We start from the raw sequence: 22663 nt of genomic DNA on the forward strand, positions 1-22663 counted from the left end.
AGTGGAGAGTTTTCAGAAAAGGCAGATATTTAAATAAGAGTCCAGGCCGGGCGTGGTGGCTCACGCCTGTAATCACAGCACTTTGGGAGGCTGAGTCCGGCAGATCTCCTGAGGTCAGGAGTTTGAGTCCTGGCTAACATGATGAAACCCCGTTTCTATTAAAAATATAAAAAATTAGCCGGGCGTGGTTGTGCCTGTAACCCCAGCTACTTGGGAAGCTAAGAGAGGAGAATCACTTGAACCCGGGAGGCGGAGGTTGCAGTGAGCCGAGATCGTGCCATTGCACTCCAGCTTGGGGAACAGAAGCAAAACTCCGTCTCAAAAAAGAAAAAAAAAAAAAAAAAAAAAACCTAAAAAGTAAATAAGAGTCCACAATAAGGGCTCATTTAAGTAATTTCCTGTTTTGCAAGATAGGTAAAGTGGATCTTTTTTATATGTTTTCTCATTGTTGATTCCTACCAATACCATTTACTAAGGCTCTGAGTGTCAGGTACTTTACTAGATGCTTTGCATAAGGTTAATTTTTACATATTGCTGGTGAGGTAGATTTTCTTATTCCCATTTTACAGATGAGAAAACTGAGGCTAGAGAACTTTGGTGATTTACTTGACAGCTTAAAAACCCATGGTTGGTATATGGTCTGAGTGTTTTTTTTTTTTTTTTTTTGGTATATAAACTATTTATTAACAGACAAGGCCTACAGACTTACTTCTTCTTGGACACACCCATGGTGTGGCCACGGTGGCCAGTGGTCTTGGTGTGCTGGCCTCAGACACAAAGGCCCCAGAAGTGGCGCAGCCCTCTATGGGCCCGAATCTTTATTCGCTCCAGGTCTTCACGGAGCTTGTTGTCCAGACCATTGGCTAGGACCTGGCTATATTTTCCATCCTTTACATCCTTCTGTCTGTTCAAGAACCAGTCTGGGATCTTGTACTGGCGTGGATTCTCCATAACGGTGATCACACGTTCCACCTCATCCTCAGTGAGTTCTCCTGCCCTCTTGGTGAGGTCAATGTCTGCTTTCCACAACACCGCACAAACATATCTTTGGCCCACACCCTTAATGGCAGTGGTGGCAAAGGCTATTTTCTGCCGCCCATCGATGTTGGTGTTGAGTACTCGCAAAATATGCTGGAACTTTTCAGGGATCACTAGAGACAGGGCGGCAGCACAAGCGGCGGCATGTAGGCCTCCTGTGGAAGCCTGAGTGATTTTTTCTTTTTTTTTTGAGACGGAGTCTGGCTCTGTCGCCCAGGCTGGAGTGCAGTGGCCGGATCTCAGCTCACTGCAAGCTCCGCCTCCTGGGTTTACGCCATTCTCCTGCCTCAGCCTCCCGAGTAGCTGGGACTACAGGCAACCGCCACTTCGCCCGGCTAGTTTTTTGAATTTTTTAGTAGAGACGGGGTTTCACCGTGTTAGCCAGGATGGTCTCGATCTCCTGACCTCGTGATCCGACCGTCTCGGCCTCCCAAAGTGCTGGGATTACAGGCTTGAGCCACCGCGCCCGGCCTTTTTTGTTTTTTTAGTAGAGATGGGGTTTCACCGTGTTAGCCAGGCTGGTCTCGATCTCCTGACCTCGTGATCCTCCCGTCTCAGCCTCCCAAAGTGCTGGGATTACAGGCTTGAGCCACCGCGCCTGGCCCTGAGTGATGTTTTAATCTGTTCTGTTTTCACTGTTTTACTTTTAAAAGTTGTGCATGTGTTTTGGTTTTGGCTTGGAATAATAAAAGTTTTCCTTCAGTCCTGAAATAAAGTATATTGACTTCAGGTATTTATTATTATTACTATTTTTAAAATTCTGGGCCAAGCTACTTTGGGAGACTTAAGGTATTTATTACTAGAGATCATTTTTTTGTCTCTTTATTTTTTTCTTTTATTGAGTTGTGATTTATGTACTACAAATTTTTTTTTTTTTTTTTTGAGACCGAGTCTCGCCCTGATGCCCAGGCTGGAGTACAGTGGCATGATCTTAGCTCACACAACCTCCGCCTCCTGGGTTCAAGCGATTCTCCTGCCTCAGCCTCCTCAGTAGCTGGGATTACAGGCGTGTTCTGGGCTAATTTTTGTATTTTTAGTAGACACGGGGTTTCCCCATGTTGGTCAGGCTGGTCTTGAACTCCTGACCTTGTGATCCACCCGCCTTCCCTCCCAAAGTGAGATTACAGGCATGAGCCACTGCGCTCGCCTTTTTTTTTTTTTTTTTTTGAGATGAGAGTTTTGCTCTTGTTGCTCAGGCTGGAGTGCAATGGTGCAATCTTGACTCACTGCAACCTCCGTCTCCTGGGTTCAAGCGATTCTCCTGCCTCAGCCTCCCGAGTAGCTGGGATTACAGGCATCCACCACTGCGCCTGGCTAATTTTTGTATTGCTAGTAGAGACAGGGTTTTATTATGTGGCCCAGGTTGGTCTTGAACTCCTGACCTCGGGTGATCTGCCTGCCTCAGTCTCCCAAAGTGCTGGGATTATAGGCGTGAACCACCGTGCCTGGCAAAATTCACAGTTAAATGTAGTTTATTGAGTTGACAAATGCCTCTGTAATGTAACCCACATTCCTTGAGAACATTTCCAAACCTCTAGCAAGTTCCCTTGTGCTGTTTCCCAGTTAATCCCTGCCATACACCCAATCACTGTAGGTAAATTTTGCTTATTCATGTAAATGGAATTATGCTGTATGTACCTTTCTGTATCTAGCTTCTTTCACTTAGCATAACTTTTTAGATTCACTCATGTTCTTGGAGTGTTGCTTTTTATTGCTGAGTATTGTTTTTATTGTATTAATTTGTTTATCTATTTGCCAGATATTAGACATTTGGGTTATTTCCAATTTGGGGCTATTATAAATAAAGCTGCCCTGAACATTCTTGCACAAGACTTTGGGGACTTTTTTTTTTTGAGACAGAGTTTTGCTTCTGTTGCTTAGGCTGGAGTGCAGTGGTGTGATCTTGGCTCACCACAACCTCCGACTCCCGGGTTCAAGCAATTCTCCTGTCTCAGCCTCCCTAGTAGCTGGGATTACAGGCATGCGCCACCACACCCAGTTAATTTTGTATTTTTAGTAGAGAACAGGATTTCTCCATGTTGGTCAGGCTGGTCTCGAACTCCTGACCTCAGGTGATCTGCTCCTCTCAGCCTCCCAAAGTGCTGGGATTACAGACCTAAGCCACCATGCCTGACCTTTTTTTTTGTTTGTTTGAGACAAGGTCTCATTCTCTTGCCCAGGCTAGAGTACAGTGGTGCGATCATGGCTCACTGCAGCCTTGTCTTCCCTGGCTCAAGCAGTCTTCCCATTTCAGCCTCCCAAGTAGCTGAGACTACAGGCTCACTGACCACCACTCCAGGCTTTTTTTTTTTTTTTTTTTTTTTTGAGGCAGAGCCTTACTCTGTTGTCCAGGCTGGAGTGCAGTGGCGCAGTCTCTGCTCACTGCAACCTCTGCCTCCTGGGTTCAAGCAGTTCTCCTGCTTCAGCCTCCTGAGTAGCTGGGATTGCAGGCATGCGCTACCATGCCTGGCTAATTTTGTATTTTATTTATTATTGTTATTATTTTTTAGTAGAGATGGGGTTTCTCCATGTTAGGCTAATCTCGAACTCCCGACCTCAGGTGATCTGCCCGCCTTGGCCTCCCAAAGTGCTGGGATTACAAGTGTGAGCCACCGCGCCCGGCCTTTTCTTTTTTTCATATATCCTTGTTCATTTGTTTTTTAGGAACTTAGACACAGCAAATACATACCAAATGGCTCTTTGTGCCCGACACTATTCACAGGGTAGTTCGTGTATCAGGTTCTAAAGGATGAAAGAGGCCTGAGTAGCTGCTCTCATTGGCTTTATGACCTGGTCTTTCTTTTTACTTTTCTTTTTTTTGTTATACTTTAAGTTCTGGGATACAAGTGCAGACCTGGTCTTTCAAAGAATCCACTTGTTCACATGGAAACTCAGTTTCCTTGTTTACTGAAGTAAAGGAAACCAGAATATCTCACCTGAAATACACCTCTTCTGTATATTTCAAGATGTGTTAGAGAAACTGCAAACACGAATAGCTCTGAAAAGCTGCTGTTTGTGGAGATTTGCATCTTTAAGGAAAATCTGCATTAGTGAAATAAACAGCCAGGCTTTTTCTGAGCACACCTTCTCCCCACCCCATCCCCCATGTTCAGACCTAGGACAGATTAACCAAGAGATTGAGAGTCTGACACCTTTGAAGGTCTAATAGAGAAGTTTACCACATACCACAGGCTACCAAGTATCCTTTCTCAAGGCTGCTACCTGTGAGGTCTCATTTGCATAACAAGACCACCTTCCCTAGCCAGGCCTTTCCATCCCTCCCTCCCATAACCTGTTTTGCCATGATCTAAACCCCTATTCTTTCTGTAATTTCAGGATGGTATTAAAACTTAAACCATCTGGCCCTTCGAGTTTTCTTATTCCTGTGACTCCCATGTATGCGTGTGCATGTAATACATTTGTATGCCTTTTCTTGCTGTTGATCTATTATCAGTTTCTTTATTAGGCTCAAATGATCAAACCTTCAGAAGTTGTAGAGGGGAGAGAATTTTCTTCACCCCTTCACAAGCCTAATAGATTCTCTTCTTTGTATGCTGAGAAGTTCAACAACTATTGATTTGTCTCATTACAGGATAGTGAGACCAGCATCCTGTATTCGTAGAGTGATTGATAGCTTTCAGTGAGCGTTCACGTTTATTCTTATAGACCTCAGAGCAACCCTGGGTCACGCATGATGGTGATATGTTCATTTAATAGCTTCTTTCCAACTGTCAGATTCTATGACTTGGCCCGTAATTTCAGGATAGAATAACAAACTGATTTGTGACAATTGTATCATCTTTACTGCCTAGTGTTTTCCCCACTATGTTAGATTGCAAAATACTAAATAGTAGACTAAAGAGTTTGGATTTTATTCTGTAGGCAGTGGGGAATCATTGAAGAGTTATGAACAGGAGTGATATGATGAGAGTTTTGTTTTGTTGTTTTTGTTTTTTTGAGACGGAGTCTCGTTCTGTCGCCCAGGCTGGAGTGCAGTGGCGTGATCTCTGCTCACTACAAACTCCACCTCCCAGGTTCAAGGCATTCTCCTGCCTCAGCCTCCTGCGTAGCTGGGACTACAGGCGCCTGCTACCATGCCCAGTTAATTTTTTTGTTTTTAGTAGAGATGGGGTTTCAACGTTTTAGCCAGGATGGTCTCGATCTCCTGACCTCGTGATCTGCCCATCTCAGCCTCCCAAAGTGTTGGAATTACAGGCGTGAGCCACCACGCCTGGCCAATGAAAGCAGTTTTTAAGTTAGATTAAAATGGCAGGCTATTTCAGATGGCTAGAAAACCAGGCAGTATGTTATATATAGCTCTCTAGATACAAACTATAGCAGGTATCAGCTCTTAATGGTATGAATAAGATGGATAGGGATTTTTACCAGTTAGTGAGTGATACAGGTCTCTCTTGCTGTGTCTGGAATTGGTGGGTTCTTGGTCTCACTGACTTCAGGAATGAAGCTGCGGACCCTCGCGGCGAGTGTCACAGTTCTTTTTTTTTTTTTTTTTTTTTTTTTGAGACGGAGTCTCGCTCTGTCGCCCGGGTTGGAGTGCAGTGGCCGGATCTCAGCTCACTGCAAGCTCCGCCTCCCGGGTTTACGCCATTCTCCTGCCTCAGCCTCCCAAGTAACTGGGACTACAGGCGCCCGCCATCTCGCCCGGCTAGTTTTTTGTATTTTTTAGTAGAGACGGGGTTTCACCGTGTTCGCCAGGATGGTCTCGATCTTCTGACCTCGTGATCCACCCGTCTCGGCCTCCCAAAGTGCTGGGATTACAGGCTTGAGCCACCGCGCCCGGCCGTGTTACAGTTCTTAAAGATGGTGTGTCTAGAGTTTGTTCCTTCAGACGCCTTCAGACGTTCAGATGTGTCTCGAGCCTCTTTCTTTTGGTGGGTGGGTTCGTGGTCTCGCTGTTAGGAGTGAAGCTGCAGACCTTCGCGGTGAGTGTTATAGCTCATAAAGGCAGTGTGAACCCAAAGAGTGAGCAGCAGCAAGATTGATTGCAAAGAGCAAAAGAACAAAGCTTCCACAGTGTGGAAGGGGACCAAAGTGGGTTGCCACTGTTGGCTGGGGCAGCCTGCTTTTATTCCCTTATCTGGCCCCACCCACATCCTGATGATTGGTCCATTTTACAGAGAGCTGATTGGTCTATTTTACAGAGAGCTGATTGGTCCGTTTTGACAGAGTGCTGATTGGTATGTTTACAATCTTTGAGCTAGACACAGAGTCACAGAGTGCTAGTTAGCTAGATACAGAGTTAGCTAGATACAGAGTACCAATTGGTGAATTTACAAACCTTGAGCTAGACACAAGAGTGCTGATTGGTGTATTTACAAACCCTGAGCTAGACACAGAGTGCTGATTGGTGCGTTTACAGTCCTTGAGCTAGACACAGAGTCACAGAGTGCTAGTCCTCCAAGTCTCCACTAGATTAGCTAGATACAGAGTACCAGTTGGTGTATTTACAAACCTTGAGCTAGATACAGAGTGCTGATTGGTGCGTTTACAATACTTGAGCTAGACAGAGTCACAGAGTGCTAGTCCTCCAAGTCTCCACTAGGTTAGCTAGATACAGAGTGCTGATTGGTGCACATACGATCCTCCTCTGGCTAGCTATAAAAGTTCTCTAAGTCCCCATCCAGTTCAGGAGCCCAGCTGGCTTCACCCAGTGGATCCTGCACCAGGGCTGTAGGCGGAGCTGCCTGCCAGTCCCGAGCCCTGCCTGGTGGGGAAGCAGCTGCACTCCTCATTTGGGCTGTCCATGGGACCAGGCGCCACCGAGCAGGGGGTGGAGCCCCTCGGACAGGTTCAGGTGGCACAGGAGCCCACCGCAGGTAGGGAGATCAGACAGATAGGGAGCTCAGACATGTTGGGCTGCAGGTCCCGAGCCCTGCCCCGTGGGGAAGCAGCTAAACCCTGGGAGAATTTGAGTGCGACCCGGCAGGCAGTCACTGCTGGGGGACCGGGGGCAACCTCCGCAGCTGCTGGCCCGAGTGCTAAGCCCCTCACTGCCCTGGGCCCGGGGTGCCTGCCTGCCGCTCCGTGTGCGGGGCCGCCGAGCCCGCGCCTAGGCCCGCCTGAACTCACACTGGCTGGCTAGCGCAGCCCCGGTTCCCACCCGTCCCTCTCTCTCCACACCTCCCTGCAAGCAAAGGGAGGAGGCTCTAGCCTCAGCCAGCTCAGAGAGGGGATCCCACGGTGCTGTGGCGGGCTGAAGGGTTCCTCAAGTGCCACCAGAGTGGAAGCCGAGGCCGGAGGCCGAGGGCTGCTAGCACATTGTCACCTCTCATTGCCACCTAGATTTTCTCCATCTGATTTAAGGAATTGAATAGATTTAGATAGGGAAGGACATTGGATTTTTAAAAGTACAGGTTTCCCTCATCTAATAAAGGATCAAGGCAATTCTATAGAACATTGGTTGGTGGAGATTTCAGTGGTATTCAGTATCTTTTTAAGCTTTTATCACACTTTTTTTTTTTTTTTTGAGACAGAGTGGCACTCTGTCACCCATGATGGAGTCCAATGGCGCCATCTCAGTTCCCTGCAACCTCCGCCTCCCAGGTTCAAGCCTCCTGAGTACATGGGATTACAGGTGCGGACCACCACACCCGGCTTAATTTAGTAGAGATGGGGTTTCACCATGTTGGCCAGGCTGGTCTAGAACTCTTGACCTCAGGTGATCCCCCTGCCTCGGCCTCCGAAAGTGCTGGGATTGCAGGCCTAAGCCCCTTATCACACTTTTTTTTTTTTTTTTTTGAGACGGAGTCTTGCTCTGTCGCCCGAGCTGGAGTGCAGTGGCCAGATCTCAGCTCACTGCAAGCTCCGCCTCCTGGGTTCACGCCATTCTCCTGCCTCAGCCTCCCGAGTAGCTGGGACTACAGGCGCCCGCCACCTCGCCCGGCTAATTTTTTGTATTTTTTTAGTAGAGACGGGGTTTCACCATGTTAGCTAGGATGGTCTTGATCTTGTGACCTCGTGATCCACCCATCTCGGCCTCCCAAAGTGCTGGGATTACAGGCTTGAGCCACCGCGCCCGGCCATCACACTTTTATGATAAAAGTTCATTAGAATGTTTTACAGACAAGGTGGCCAATAAATAAAGATTGCTATCAAAATTGTTTAATACCAATCCCTCTGGGATTCTCTTTAAATATATCTATTGTCGACCTAAAAGGAAGAAACTGAGGCAAAATTAATATAAGTAGAGAGTTTATTTGGGCCAAGCTTGAGGATTGCAACCCCAGAATACAGAATGACATTACCCTGACTATACACACACAGATTAGCAGCAGTTATAAATGGATTTTTAAAGACTGAAAGGAGGAACAGGGAGTGTACTGATACAAAGTTGTTTGCAGAAACAACATTGGTTCGTGATTGGCTATCCATTGTATAACTATGCGTTATTAGGTTAATTTGTAGCTACTTGTGGCAATAGCAATCAGTTGCAAGAGCCGAAGAGACAGCTCAAAAGGGAGGGGGAGTAGAAAGTGATTGCTGTATCATTTTAATATCTCTCTGGGCCTGATAATAAAGACTTGCATTCCTCAGATAAAAGTTCTTTTCTCAGTAACTTAGCATAAAGCGTTAAGTAGTTAACATGAGTTTTGTCCTACAATGTGTATTATGTTTGAATGAGTAATATATTTGTTTTGTCTACTTTGAATCTTGGCCCTGAAGGAAGAGGCCACAGTTGTCCCATTCTGCCCCCCACCTTTTGGGCTGATTTGTCATTGGTCATAAAGGAATGCTAGTGAAAATAATGTGTGAGCCCTAGCAGCACTCCTTTTCCTCCTCCCAGTTCTTGAGACTTTTAGTAGAGCTTTTGGAGACTTAATGAGAGTTGTTGAGTTATTGGTTAACTCATTGTGCTTGAAGGAAAGTAAAAAGTAAACAAAGACCACACTTCTTTAGTTGCTTTTAACATTTTTTTTTAAGAGTTTAGAGTTGCCTCCTTGCAGTTACAGTTTCCAAGGGAAATTGTTTCTCAGTCAGGGAAAGGTTAAAAAAAAATGCTTGAGGAAATGTAATTTCAAATTATTAGTAAACGTAAGATTGAACTTAAAAAAAAAAAACAAGGCTGGGCGTGGTGGCTCACGCCTGTAATCCCAGCACTTTGGGAGGCCGAGGCAGGCAGATCACGAGGTCCCGAGTTCAAGACCAGCCTGACCAACATAGTGAAACTCGGTCTCTACTAAAAATACAAAAAAATTAGGTATGGTGGCACGTGCCTGTAGTCTCAGCTACTCCAGAGGCTGAGGCAAGAGAATCACTTGAACCCGGGAGGCGAAGGTTGTGGTGAGCTGAGATCGCACCACTACAATCCAGCCTGGCAAGAGAGTGAGACTCCGTCTCAAACAAAAAAAACCTTGAGCCACTAAAATTACACAGCCAGTTGGTTCCATGGTGCAGAGATGGTGAAGCAGTAACCCTTAACCTATAGTAGGTACTCAGATTTGTGTTGACTAACAGTAATGGGCCTAGGGGTTTCAAAACTGGAGGTGAGCCAATTATGCTATAAAGTTGATATAACAAACGCAAAACTGCAGGAAGGTAGAAGTTTATTTCTCTCCTGTTAACAGTCTAGGGAGTGTTGGCCAACATTGTTCCTTGAAGCTATCCAGCGACCCAGGCTGCGGGGTGGGGGCATAGCTCCACCATCCCAAATATTGTGCATGGATTCCTTCTCTGGGTTCTAAGGAGGCTGCCTCCTTTGTGTTTGTCTTCATGGCTGAAGCACCAGGTTTGTGTCCTGGTCTGCCCTAAGGGAGAAAGGGGTATCTGGAGGACAATCAGCTTTATTTTTTTAAGGATGTGAAATAGAAAATGCACACATCACTTTCACTTACATCCCAGTAACCAAAAAGAAGACATGTGACCTTAGCTGTGAGGGAGGCTAGGAGATGTTTGTTTGTTTGTTTGTTTGAGTCTCGCTCAGTCGCCCATGCTGGATTGCAGTGGCACGATCTGGGCTCACTGCAAGCTCCGCCTCCCACGTTCACGCCATTCTCCTGCCTCAGCCTCCCGAGTAGCTGGGACTACAGGCGCCCACCACCACACCCAGCTGATTTTTTTTTTTGTATTTTTAGTACAGACGGGGTTTCACCATGTTAGCCAGGATGGTTTCCATCTCCTGACCTTGTGATTTGCTGTCTGGAGCACTCCCTTGAAAGGAATTTTGAGCTTACTGCCAGGGATTGGTTTAGCAGAGTTGGCCAGGGCCTGTGAATGGGGTGTGGTGGCTTCTTGGGAGGAACCTGGGTTACTGGTAAGAGCTTATATGGCAATTGTAATCAAAGCACCAACAATTGAATGTCAGTTGAAAACTTTATGCAACTATATTTTATGAACATGGTATGTGCATATATCCCCTGAAGTCTGAATCCTCATCTGTAGAATGGTGTAGTAATGATCAGACTTGATAGGGAGGCAGCACTGTTATTATAATATAAAATAGTGCATGTGGGGATGGTGGCTTCTTGGTTTAATTCATCACCTATGAGGAAGATGTCCTCAAAGGATGGTACTGTGTTGACTAAATTGGTGAATCAGAAGGACCTGGTTGAATTTGGGGGGAAAAAACTTACATAATATATTTAAAAATTATGTCTACTGAAATGGAGCTCTAATAAAAGGTACAACATCCATTTTACTCCTTAAACTTTTTCCCTCAGAGTCTGTAACCATGGAGACCAAGACCATCCTTTGACTTAGAAGTTCAGCAACTTACAATGGCCGCCATTACAATCCAACTCCAAGGATTGCCAAGAGTGACTCGTTTTCCTGCTTGCGTGCCTTAGAGTTTTTCTTAACAGTCGGTTCTTTTTGTTTTTTTGAGACGGAGTCTTGCTCTGTTACCCAGGCTGGAGTGCAGTAGCGCGATCTCGGCTCACTGCAAGCTCCGCCTCCTGGGTTCACGCCATTCTCCTGCCTCAGCCTCCCAAGTAGCCTGGACTACAGGCGCCCACCACCACACTGGGCTAACTTTTTGTATTTTTTTAGTAGAGACAGGGTTTTACCATGTTAGCCAGGATGGTCTTGATCTGCTGACCTTGTGATCTGCCCGCTTTGGCCTCCCAGAGTGCTGGGATTACAGGTGTGAGCCACCGCGCCCGGCCCAGTCAGTTCTTTTTTACTTTTATTTTTTTGAGATAGGTCTCACTTTGTCACCCAGGCTGGAGTGCAGTGGCACCATCTCTGCTCACAGCATCCTTGACCTCCTGGGCTCCATGTCCCTCACACCCCAGCTCCCCAAGCAGCTGGGACTACAGTTGTGAGCCACCATGACCAGCTAATTATTTGCATTTTTTGTAGATATGGGGTTTCACCCTGTTGCGCAGGCTGGTCTCAAACTCCTGACCTCAAGTAATCCGCCCTCCTCGCCTTCCAAAGTGCTGGTTTTACAGGTATGAGCCATTGTGCCCAGCATAGCGGTCAATTAGTCACTTAATCTGATACCCTAAAATTGTTTGTGCTATAATTTTTGTCTCTCAAGATGTTTAAGGTCTGTTACTTTCTGGTGTTAATAATGTCACCTCAGGAATCATACAAAGGATATGACAGATTTGAAAATAATAACTAGAAACTCTAGAATGAAAAAAATACTGTTGTTGATAAGGTAACATAATTTGTTTTCACTCTGAATAGAACATCCAATTTATTATCATCCCCACTAGATAATAGGCTGCCTTGAGGGCTTTGCCATAATATATATGTGATGCTTAGCATTGTGCCTGGCATATATTTGTTGCATAATAGATTAATTTTTGAACAACTGAATGAATGAGTTAATGAATGTTATAGCGTTTATTCTACATTTTACTTGGCTGTTGGTGTATGTTTCTCCCACTGGACTAATGCTGGGCACAGGGACCATGTCTTTTTTTTTCAACCATTTTTCTGTTCAGAAAAAAAAGGTTTAGCTTGCTCTCAGCACTCATTTAATTTTATGTAAACACACCCTATGAGGCTGAAGCAAATCTGAGTGATTTTCATTGTAAAATAAAATATAAAAATTGTTCTTGGAATTATTTCTAAACAGAACATCAGTGTTGTCTATTTCAGAAAAATGGGATTGTTCAAATGAATCTTTGGCCAACAACTGTTCAAGAATGATGTTAACATCATCCATAGGAATGCTGTTTTGTAGGATTTGACACTTTCAGTGATAGAGAATTCGTATATTTTGTATATGGAAATACCCCTATTAAAACTGAATGCTGTAAACAGAATGTCTGTTGTTTCCCAAATTGATATACTAGAGGAATGCAAAAATAATAATAAAAGCAAGATATTTTGTGGCAAACTTATCTCAGGATAAATGCTGCAGCTGCTAGGGCTGCTGGGACAAATGGGACAGGGGTTAAGAGTTGGGGTTCTTGCTCTGTCGCCCAGCCTGGGGAGCAGTGGCACCATCATAGCTCACTACAGCCTTGAACTCATGGGCTCAAGCATTAACCCTTACCTCAGCCTCCCAAGAAGCTAGGACTGCAAGCATATACCACCAAACCCAGCTACATTTTTTTTTTTGTTGCTCTGTTGCCCAGGCTGGAGTGCAATGGTGTAGTCTCGCCTCACCGCAGCCTCTGCCTCCTAGGTTCAAACAATTCTCCTGCCTCAGCCTCTCAAGTAACTGGGATTACTGGCACCTGCCATCACGCCTGACTAATTTTTTTTTTTTTTTTTTGAGACGGAGTCTCGCTGTGTCACCCAGGCTGGAGTGCAGTGGCGCGATCTCGGCTCACTGCAAGCTCCGCCTCCCGGGTTTACGCCATTCTCCTGCCTCAGCCTCCGAGTAGCTGGGACTACAGGCGCCCGCCACCGCGCCCGGCTAGTTTTTTGTATTTTTAGTAGAGACGGGGTTTCACCGTGTTAGCCAGGATGGTCTCGATCTCCTGACCTCGTGATCCACCCGCCTCGGCCTCCCAAAGTGCTGGGATTACAGGCTTGAGCCACCGCGCCCGGCCAATTTTTGTATTTTTAGTAGAGATGAGGTTTCACCATGTTAGCCAGGCTGGTCTTGAACTCCTGAGCTCAGGTGATCTACCCGCTTTGGCCTCCCAAACCCAGCTAATTTAAAATTTATTAATAAATATAAAAATTCAGCTCATCTTGAACTTTTGGCCTCTAGCAGTCCTCCCACCTCAGCCTCCGAAAGTGCTGGGATTGCAAGCGTGAACCACCACGCCCAGCTTGGGACCATGTCTTAATAATTTCTGTACAACCCAGTTTCAAGCAGTGTTGGGCATATAGTAGGTGAACTAATTTAGTGAATTTCTTAGGCAAATAGGATTTTACAATAAATCTATTTTCCCCCCAGAATATATTTATTTATTTGAATTGAAGTAACAAGCATGAGAAGAAGTTTATTTTAATATCAGAACAGGACCATATTGAGAGTCTGATTCAAACTTCCATTTGATTTGCCCATTGAAATTGAGTCCAAATGAGAGGCATATCTGCCATCAATAGCTCTCATTTTATTTTATTTTATTTTATTTTTTTTTTTGAGACGGAGTCTCGCTCTGTAGCCCAGGCTGGAGTGCAGTGGCCGGATCTCTGCTCACTGCAAGCTCCGCCTCCCGGGTTCACGCCATTCTCCGGCCTCAGCCTCCCGAGTAGCTGGGACTACAGGCGCCCGCCATCTCGCCCGGCTATTTTTTGTATTTCTTAGTAGAGACGGGGTTTCACTGTGTTCGCCAGGATGGTCTCGATCTCCTGACCTCGTGATCCGCCCATCTCGGCCTCCCAAAGTGCTGGGATTACAGGCTTGAGCCACCGCGCCCGGCCGATTTTAATTTTATTTATTTATTTTGAGATGAAGTCTCACTCTGTCACCCAGGCTGGAGTGCAGTGGCGTGATCTTGGCTCATTGCAACCTCTGCCTCCCGTGTTCAGCGATTCTCCTGCATCGGCCTCCTGAGTAGCTGGGATTACAGGCACCCGCCACCACGCCCGGCTAATTTTTGTATTTTTGAGAGACAGGGTTTCACCATGTGGTCCAGGCTGGTCTCAAACTCCTGACTTCAGGTGATCCACCTGCCTCGGCCTCCCAAAGTACTGGGATTACAGGCATGAGCCACCATGCCCAGCCCCATTAATAGCTTTTAGAAAAAATTTCCAAATACTGGAATATAGAAATTAGCCAAGTATCAGAAAACAGCATATCAGATTATAATGTTTATTTGTTATTATTTTTTGAGACAGAAAATCTCACTCTGTCACTCAGAGTGCAGTGTGGTAGCATGATCGCAGGTCACTGCAGCCTCAGCCTCTTGCGCTTAGGCAATCTACCTGTGTCAGCTTCCAGAGTAGCCAGGACCACAGGTGCCTACCACCACACCTGGCTAATTATTATTATTATATATATGTATTTTTTTCTGAGACGGAGTCTCACTCTGTCGCCCAGGCTAGAGTGCAATGGCGCGATCTCGGCTCACTGCAAGGTCCGCCTCCCGGGTTCACGCCATTCTCCTGCCTTAGCCTCCCGAGTAGCTGGGATTACAGGCACCCACCACCACGCCTGGCTAATTTTTTGTATTTTTAGTAGAGACAGGGTTTCACCGTGTTAGCCAGGATGGTCTTGATCTCCTGACCTCGTGATCCACCGGCCTCGGCCTCCCAAAGTGCTGGGATTATAGGTGTGAGTCACCGTGCCCGGCCCCCTGTCATTAACATTTTTTAAAATATTATTTTAGGCCGGGCGCGGTGGCTCAAGCCTGTAATCCCAGCACTTTGGGAGGCCAAGGCGGGTGGATCACGAGGTCAGGAGATCGAGACCATCCTGGCTAACATGGTGAAACCCCGTCTCTACTAAAAATACAAAAAACTAGCCGGGCGTGGTGGCGGGCGCCTGTAGTCCCAGCTACTCGGAGGCTGAGGCAGGAGAATGGCGTGAACCTGAGAGGCGGAGCTTGCAGTGAGCCGAGATCACGCCACTGCACTCCAGCCTGGGTGACACAGCGCGAGACTCTGTCTCAAAAAAAAAAATAAAATAAATAAAATAAAATAAAATATTATTTTAATGCTTGTATAGGATTCTGTTACTTGGCTTTAATATTCAGTCATAGGCCGGGCGCGGTGGCTCAAGCCTGTAATCCCAGCACTTTGGGAGGCCGAGACGGGCGGATCACGAGGTCAGGAGATCGAGACCATTCTGGCTAACACAGTGAAACCCCATCTCTACTAAAAATACAAAAAAACTTAGCCGGGCGAGGTGGCAGGCGCCTGTAGTCCCAGCTACTCGGGAGGCTGAGGCAGGAGAATGGCGTGAACCCGGGAGGCGGAGCTTGCAGTGAGCTGAGATCCGGCCACTGCACTCCAGCCTGGGTGACAGAGCCAGACTCCGTCTCAAAAAAAAAAAAAAAAAAATAATAATAATAATAATAATATTCAGTCATTCTGCTTTTGTTTCAAGTTTTCATTATTATAGATAAGTCTGCAATGATCATTTTTGGATACAACCTGTGTAAATTTCTGATCGTTGTTTAATTACTGTATCAGTGGATTTGAATGTTCTTAAGGTTTTTTCTTTTAATTGAGGCTTTTAAAAAGGAGAGCTGACAATTATGTTTTCAGTTGTTTAGATTCAAGCTGCAGGTCTCTTATTTGGGATCTGATAGACGATTTATGGGTGAAAAGCACTTTGAATTCCTGGAACATATTCAGGGACCTAACACCACTTAAGAAATTACAGAAGTTGGATTTATTTACATGTGGAAGTAATCATTGTTAAGAACAAGGAAAAATATGTGACATCACAGGATCAGTTTGTAAATAGAACAGGAACAGTTTGTTCATGACACAAAAAAACAAACAAAGCCCAAATATAAGTGAGCATTAACTGAATTAGAGCATAAGTGTGTCCCCTCTTTTGCATTTAGATCAGCTGTAGGCATTACGTCATCTGCTCCTGGCAAGCCTGAGCGTCGTCTTGGTTCTCATTTGTGGTGATGTTTTATTCTTGGTTAGAATGGATGATTGAGTGATTGCCATTTTCTCTCTTTCAGGAAGTTCTTCTTACCCAGTGTTGTTGGGGTTTTGACTCATGTTTGACCTTTTCCATCTGTCTGGGTTTAGTAGCTACCATGGCTAATCCTAACCCCAACCCCTTTGCACAGACATAGGTCCTCATGGCTCCCCATTTTCTATTCACATCATTCATGGTGTGCCAGATTCCCATCCAACAGTTGAGGTTTTATATAATAATACGGTAGATACGTGGTGGTGCACAGACCTTCTTATATTAGGAAAGTTCCACACTGATTAAAAGCCACAGTGGTGAGTCTTTTGTGATGTGTAATGAGCAGCGTACCTGTCATATCTTTGTTTTATCTGTGTCCCCTCTATCTGGACTGCCTCATGAAGAACCAGGGCACCTGGAAGGGGACTTGGTCCCCTGAGAGAAAGACCACAGGGCTAGAGGTACAGAGTGAGTGATAATAGTTACTACAGCATTTATGACACTGGCAGGTGTAGGACCCAGGACCCACTCTGGAGTAAGAAGGACACGCTGAGCCAGCAGCCAGGACTCTGTTGTCAGACACCATGTGATGTGTTATAGAGATGGAACAGGAGAGGGCAGAAAGGCATGTAAGTATCTGACAACATCAGGCTGTCAGAACTCCAGTAGCAGACAGAAAAACAGGGCACACATGAATACCATAGGGCGAGTACAAAGAGGAGGGTTAGAGGCCAGATGGATAAGCTAAAAATAGGATTATTTGGATATACTGCAAGTACTTTCAGCACAGTGTATCTAAAATCGACATTGTCATTGTCCTTCCACTGACCTTTTCCATTTCTGATGACAAGATACATCCTGTCACCAGGCTTGAAGTCTCAGGTCTTCCTTGCTTCTTTTTCTGTGTTCTTTGCATGTAGTCAGTTACTGTATCTCTAGTAATTCTGCCTCCATGTGGAAAGGTCTTGGGGTTCCAGCCTTGGCTCTCCCACACATAGGCCCTAAGATAAAGTCACTAAACCTGATCAACTAATGTGGAAGATGACCATCTCACAGGGTTATCATGCGAATTAGAGATGAAGTGCCCTATTACTTCTTAGCCAGACTATCGTAGGTGTTTCCAGGGTCAAAGGACAAAATTAGAACAGTTTAGTTTAAAGATCTTAATTGGCTTTCTAGAATTGGGTAACACTTCATCCCATATGAGTATCCTGTGAGCTAAGCAGGGGAGCTGCTTAGAGAGAAATGGGCTGAATAAACCAGAAACAAAGAACTAAACCAGAAACAAACCAGAAACAAAGAACTAAAAGCAGATGGGTCATTTAAAAGGGACTTTTCTTGTAAGGCAGGGGCAGGGGGACAGAACAATACAAAAATAACTGTTAGTTAGCATCAGGTGACTTCAGGTTATCGTGAACCTGAGCACGGGTGACTGCATTTTGGTTTGTGTTCTAGTGTGTTGGGGCCCTATTGTGCAGGAGCTCAATCTGCAACAATGGCCGCTTATAATTTTTATTTAACACCAGATTGGATTCCTGCCTCTAATTTAGCTTTCCTACTTCTGCCAGTTTGCTCTTTCTGACAACATAGCTCTGATCATGTTATATCCTTCCTCAAAAACCTTTATGGCATTTTCGTTAACTATTAGAATTTCTATCCTAGTTTCGAGGCCTCTTCACCACCTGGCCCCATCCCACATTTCTGGTTCTATCCTCTAACATTTCTTTTCATACCCCCCTACCCTGGCGTTCCAGCCACATTGAACTTGCTGTCTTGAGGACATGTCCTCGTCTCAGTGGCATTGCTCATACTTGGAATTGTTCTTTTCCATACCCCTCAGGCTCCAAATCTTCATCTTTCGAGTTCCTGTTCAGATGCTACCATCTCTGTTGCAGGTCCCTGCAACCCCTGACTGTAACTCTCCTTAACTTCCATTATTCTTTCTCTGAGCTCTTGTCACACTCACTGCTTTATGCTTTTTGTTTTTTGGGTACATGATGTATTTAACTTCATGTTCTGAGTCCCGGGGAGTTCTTCCTAAGCACTTAGCAAGTATGTGTTGTAGGCAATTAGTAGCTATATATGATCAGTAGACTCCACAAGGGAATAATAAGCTGATTAAGGGTTAACAGGTCCCTGGGGACTGAGAGTACAGGAAAGCACATGTGTAAAGCAGGTGCGTAACACTGGCTTTAGAAGATCTAGAAAACTAGTAAACAAAATCTTTTAATATGGTTCTTGTTAAGATGTGAAGAGGTAAGATAACTAACTTGAGTGGCATTCCTCTTATTTCATTTGATCTTATTTCAGTCCACAATTTTCCACATATCTTTTCTCAACAATGAGAGTATAGAAGAGTTGGGCGCAGTGGCTCACACCTGTAATCCCAGCACTTTGGGAGTCTGAGGCAGGCGGATCACTTGAGGTCAGGAGTTCGAGACCAACCTGGCCAACATGGTGAAACCCTGTCTCTCATAAAAATACAAAAAAATTATCCAGGCGTGGTGGCAGGTGCCTGTAATCGCAGCTACAGGCGCCTATTGAGGCGGGAGAATCACTTGAACCTGGGTGGCGGAGGTTGCGGTGAGCCGTGCTTGCACCACTGCACTCCAGCCTGGGCGACAGTGCGAGACTCCATCTCAAAAAATAAAATAATAAATTTAAAAAATATAGAGGGATTGAAATGACAAGAAAACTTGACAGTTTATCAAATAACATCTTTGCCGTATATCATAATGCCAGTTGTGGGACTGGCCTGTGCCTCCTTTAAGCCTTGGAGTTGTAATGAAAAGTTTTCTTCAAATAGTTTTGTTAATCACAGTTTAAAATGTGTTATGAAATTTCTTGGATCTTTGGAGAGAAACAAGATACTGTTACAATAATTACTGTGGAGATGTTACTGGAAAGGGGTCCTGATGCAGACCCCAAGAGAGGGTTCTTGGACCTCGTGCAAGAAACAATTCAGGTTGAGTCCACAGAGTAAAGTGAATGTAAGTTTATTAAGTAAAGAAACAAAAGAATGGTTACTCCATAGGCAGAGCAGTAGCTTGGGCTGTTCCACTGATAATACCATAATTATTTATTCATTATATGCTAAACAAGGGGTGGATTATTCATGAGTTTTACAGGAAAGGGGTGGGCAGTTCCCAGAAATGAGAGTTCCTCCCCTTTTCAGACCATATAGAGTAACTACCTGACGTTGCCATGGCATTTGTAAACTGTCATGGTGCTGGTGGGAGTATCTTTTAGCATGCATGCTAATATATTATAATTAGTGCATAATGAGCAGTGAGGGCAGCCAGAGCTCACTTTTGTCACCATCTTGGTTTTGGTGGGTTTTGGTCGGCTTCTTTACCATCACCTGTTTTATCGGCAAGGTCTCTGTGACCTGTACCTTGTGCTGACCTCCTGTCTCATCCTGTGACTTAGAAGGCCTAACTGGGAGTGCAGCCCAGTGGGTCTTAGCCTCATTTTACCAAACCCCTGTTCGTAATGGAGTCGCTTTGGTTCAGATGCCTTTGACGGAGAAGGTAACTTTTCCCTGTATATTCTTTTGTACCTTCAGGTATTTGGTTAAACACATGCTTGTAATATCTGTTTAAATTAGTTATGTATACTCTGGGAAGTGCCTATTCTCATAATTTTTTTCAAAAAGCAATCGGCTTTTATTTGACAATTTGGAAAATACAGGAAGAAAAGTTATTCCAGCCAGGTGCAGTGGCTCACGCCTATAATCCTAGCACTTTGGGAGGCTGAGCTGGGTGAATCTCAAGGTCAGGAGTTCAAGACCAGCCTGACGACGGTAAAAACCCCATCTCTGCTAAAAATACAAAAATTAGCCGGGCGTGGTGGCAGGCACCTGTAATCCCAGCTACTCGGGAGGCTGAGGCAGGAGAATCGCTTAAACCTGGCAGGTGGCGGTTGCAGTGAACCGAGATCATGCCACTACACTCCAGCCTGGGTGACACAGTGAGACTCCGTCTCAAAAAAAAAAAAAAAAAGAAAAACAGAAGTTACTTCGAATCCTACAGTAACCCTGAAACAACCAATTGGGATTGTCATTTAAAAATGAACTTTTTTTTTTTTTTCCTTGAGACAGTGTCTCACTCTTTCACCAAGGCTGGAGGGCAGTGGCACGATCTCAGCTCACTGGAACCTCTGCCTCCCTGGTTGACGTGATTCTCCTGCCTCAGCCTCCTGAGTAGCAGGGATTACAGGCATCTACCACCACGCCCAGCTAATTTGCATTTTTAGAAACAGGGTTTCACCATGTTGGCCAGGCTGCTCTCGAACTCCTGATCACAAGTGATCCACCCACCTCGGCCTCCCAAAGTAGAGGAATTACAGGTATGAGCCACCGTGCCCAGCCAAAAATAAACTGTTGAATGGATGTTCTGTAAAACATTTATACTTCCTTGAAACAAGTATTTCCAAATATGTGGATTTTTGTTTATTTGGTTTTGAGGGAAGGTCTTACTCTGTTGCCCAGGTTGGAGTGCAGTGACGCATCAGCTCACTGTAGTCTCAAACTCCTGGGCTCAGGCAATCAATCCTCCCACCTCAGCCTCCAAGTAGCTGGGACTACAGGCCTGCGCCACTATCCCTGGCTCATTTTTTTGTTTGTTGAGATGAGGTCTCACTATGTTGTCCAGGCTTGTCTTGAACTCCTGGACTCAAGTGATCTTCCCACCTCAGCCTCCCAAAGTGCTGGGATTACAGACAGCCACTGTGTTCAGCCCAAATATGATTTTTGTGGTAGGATATGCCATTAGTTAGTGTTGTTAGTAAGAGGCTTCTCTCTCTGTATGAAGGTTATTCATATCTTCACTCCATTTGAGAGGAGTGAAACAAAGAACTCTGCCATAAGTTTCTGAACTTAGAATAGTAAAGAAGTAACAAGCTAGTCTTGGCCTGGCCCAATGATGTGCACCTGTAGTCCCAGCTACTTGGGAGGCAGAGGTGGGAGGATTGCTAGAGCCCAGGAGTTTGAGGCCAGCCTGGGCAATATAGACACCTTGTCTCTTAACAGACAACAACCCAATCTTAGCTGGTGCCTCACTTAAACTCTGCGATCCTTACTACCCCAGCCCCATCAAAGTTAATATGTGTGTGTATTGTCGAGCAGTGACAGGAAGAATAAAGGAAATAGAAATGAAGAGGCAGAATGGTCAAGATTTTGCAGTTGGTTGGGTGTGCAGGATAAAGATAGTAAACTCAGATGATCAAGTTTCGTATATGGACAGGAGACTTGTAGAGGTTAGGTTCTGGAACCTAAATTCCTGGATTCAAATCCCATCTCTACAGCTTAGTAGTTTGTTTGTTCCTGAGCAGTGTTTTTTAACCTCTGAGCCTCAGTTTGCTATGTATAACATGGGAATAATTTAGTACCCACTTCATTAGGTTATTGCAGGACTTAAGAGAGATTCCACATAAAGCACTTAGCATAGTGCCTGAATGTTTTTCATTAATTATTTAATAGCGAGGCCATTTTTTAAGTTAGAGAACAAATAAGGAGGAGCAGAAGTGGAAGGTGTTAAAGAAGGTGATTTTCATTTAGAGGAGCTGAGTTTAAAGTAGCTAAGGGCAGTATTCAGAAGACAGGACTACTGGCCTAGCCTGGCCTGGAAAGAGTTATTGCAGGAGGATGATCCTGGATCCACTATGTAGCTTTGCATTCATTCTCTGAAACTGCTTCCTAGATGGCTTCAAAGCTCTCAAAGCTCCACTGATTTGAATCTGTAAAATGTTTGATTAACTGAGACAACTTGGGTTGCTTACCTTTAACTCTAGAGTGTAGCTGACTCACTGACTCACTGGAAAGTTTTTGTGCTTTTTCAACCACTGGCGCCAGCACTGCTGCCTGTGTTTGTGTGTGTTGTTCACTGCTCTATGGTGCCTGGGCCAGGGGGAATGAGGTAAAATCCTGCTGTTGTCTTCACTCCAAGCCTTGTGCGCTTGGCTGCAACTGAATGGGCTGGCAGCATTTCCGCCTTAGGGAATGTTTGTCTGCTCCCTGGATGGGTCCATGGGTGGGGCTTAGTGTTGAGAGTCAAGCCACTGAGGAAGTTGCCTGTGGCCAGCCTGACTCCATGTGGTCAGTGTAGTTTTCTGTTATAAGGATTGCATCCTGGGGTTACTTAAATTCTTTTTTTTTTTTTTTTTTCTTACTGCAGATCATCAATGCTGTGGTACTGTTGATTTTATTGAGTGCCCTGGCCGATCCGGATCAGTATCACTTTTCAAGTTCTGAACTGGGAGGTGACTTTGAGTTCATGGATGATGCCAGTAAGTAGTAGATATTTTGGTATTGTCAAGGGCAGGGAATCTGACTGCCAGCACTTCCTATTAAATTACAAATATAGACTAATGAGCTCATTTGAGCTGAAATATAATTTGTCATTGCAAATCAGCAAATATTTGCATGCATCTAATGTTCTGACTGTCTTCTAGGTGCAAGAGTCTAAATAAGATCGTTTTTCATCTTACGTTAACTTACCCATTTAAAAAACGATTGCATTATCATAGACTTTCTACCCTGGGCCTTTTGGCCTTTTTTGAGAGGAAGAGGTATAAATGGCAGGAAGGAAGGTGAAAAGGCTCGTGCTTATCTCCTTGTGTCTTCTGTTATGTTTCAGTATTTATTTTTATTCTAGGAGTGAT

At 45.0% G+C, this 22663-nt stretch overlaps 1 protein-coding gene and 1 pseudogene across 1 annotated transcript in view; one reads left to right on the forward strand and one right to left on the reverse strand.

The window, feature by feature from the left end:
- Positions 1-22663, forward strand: part of LAPTM4B (lysosomal protein transmembrane 4 beta) — a 76465-nt gene that overhangs the window by 5211 nt on the left and 48591 nt on the right. Inside the window, 1 exon segment of the mRNA XM_025393746.1 lies at positions 22177-22288. Coding sequence (XP_025249531.1) covers positions 22177-22288 — 112 coding nt within the window.
- LOC112629787 lies at positions 706-10783 on the reverse strand (annotated as a pseudogene).

This window comes from Theropithecus gelada, chromosome 8 (genome assembly GCF_003255815.1).
Source record: "Theropithecus gelada isolate Dixy chromosome 8, Tgel_1.0, whole genome shotgun sequence".
NCBI lineage: Eukaryota > Metazoa > Chordata > Mammalia > Primates > Cercopithecidae > Theropithecus > Theropithecus gelada.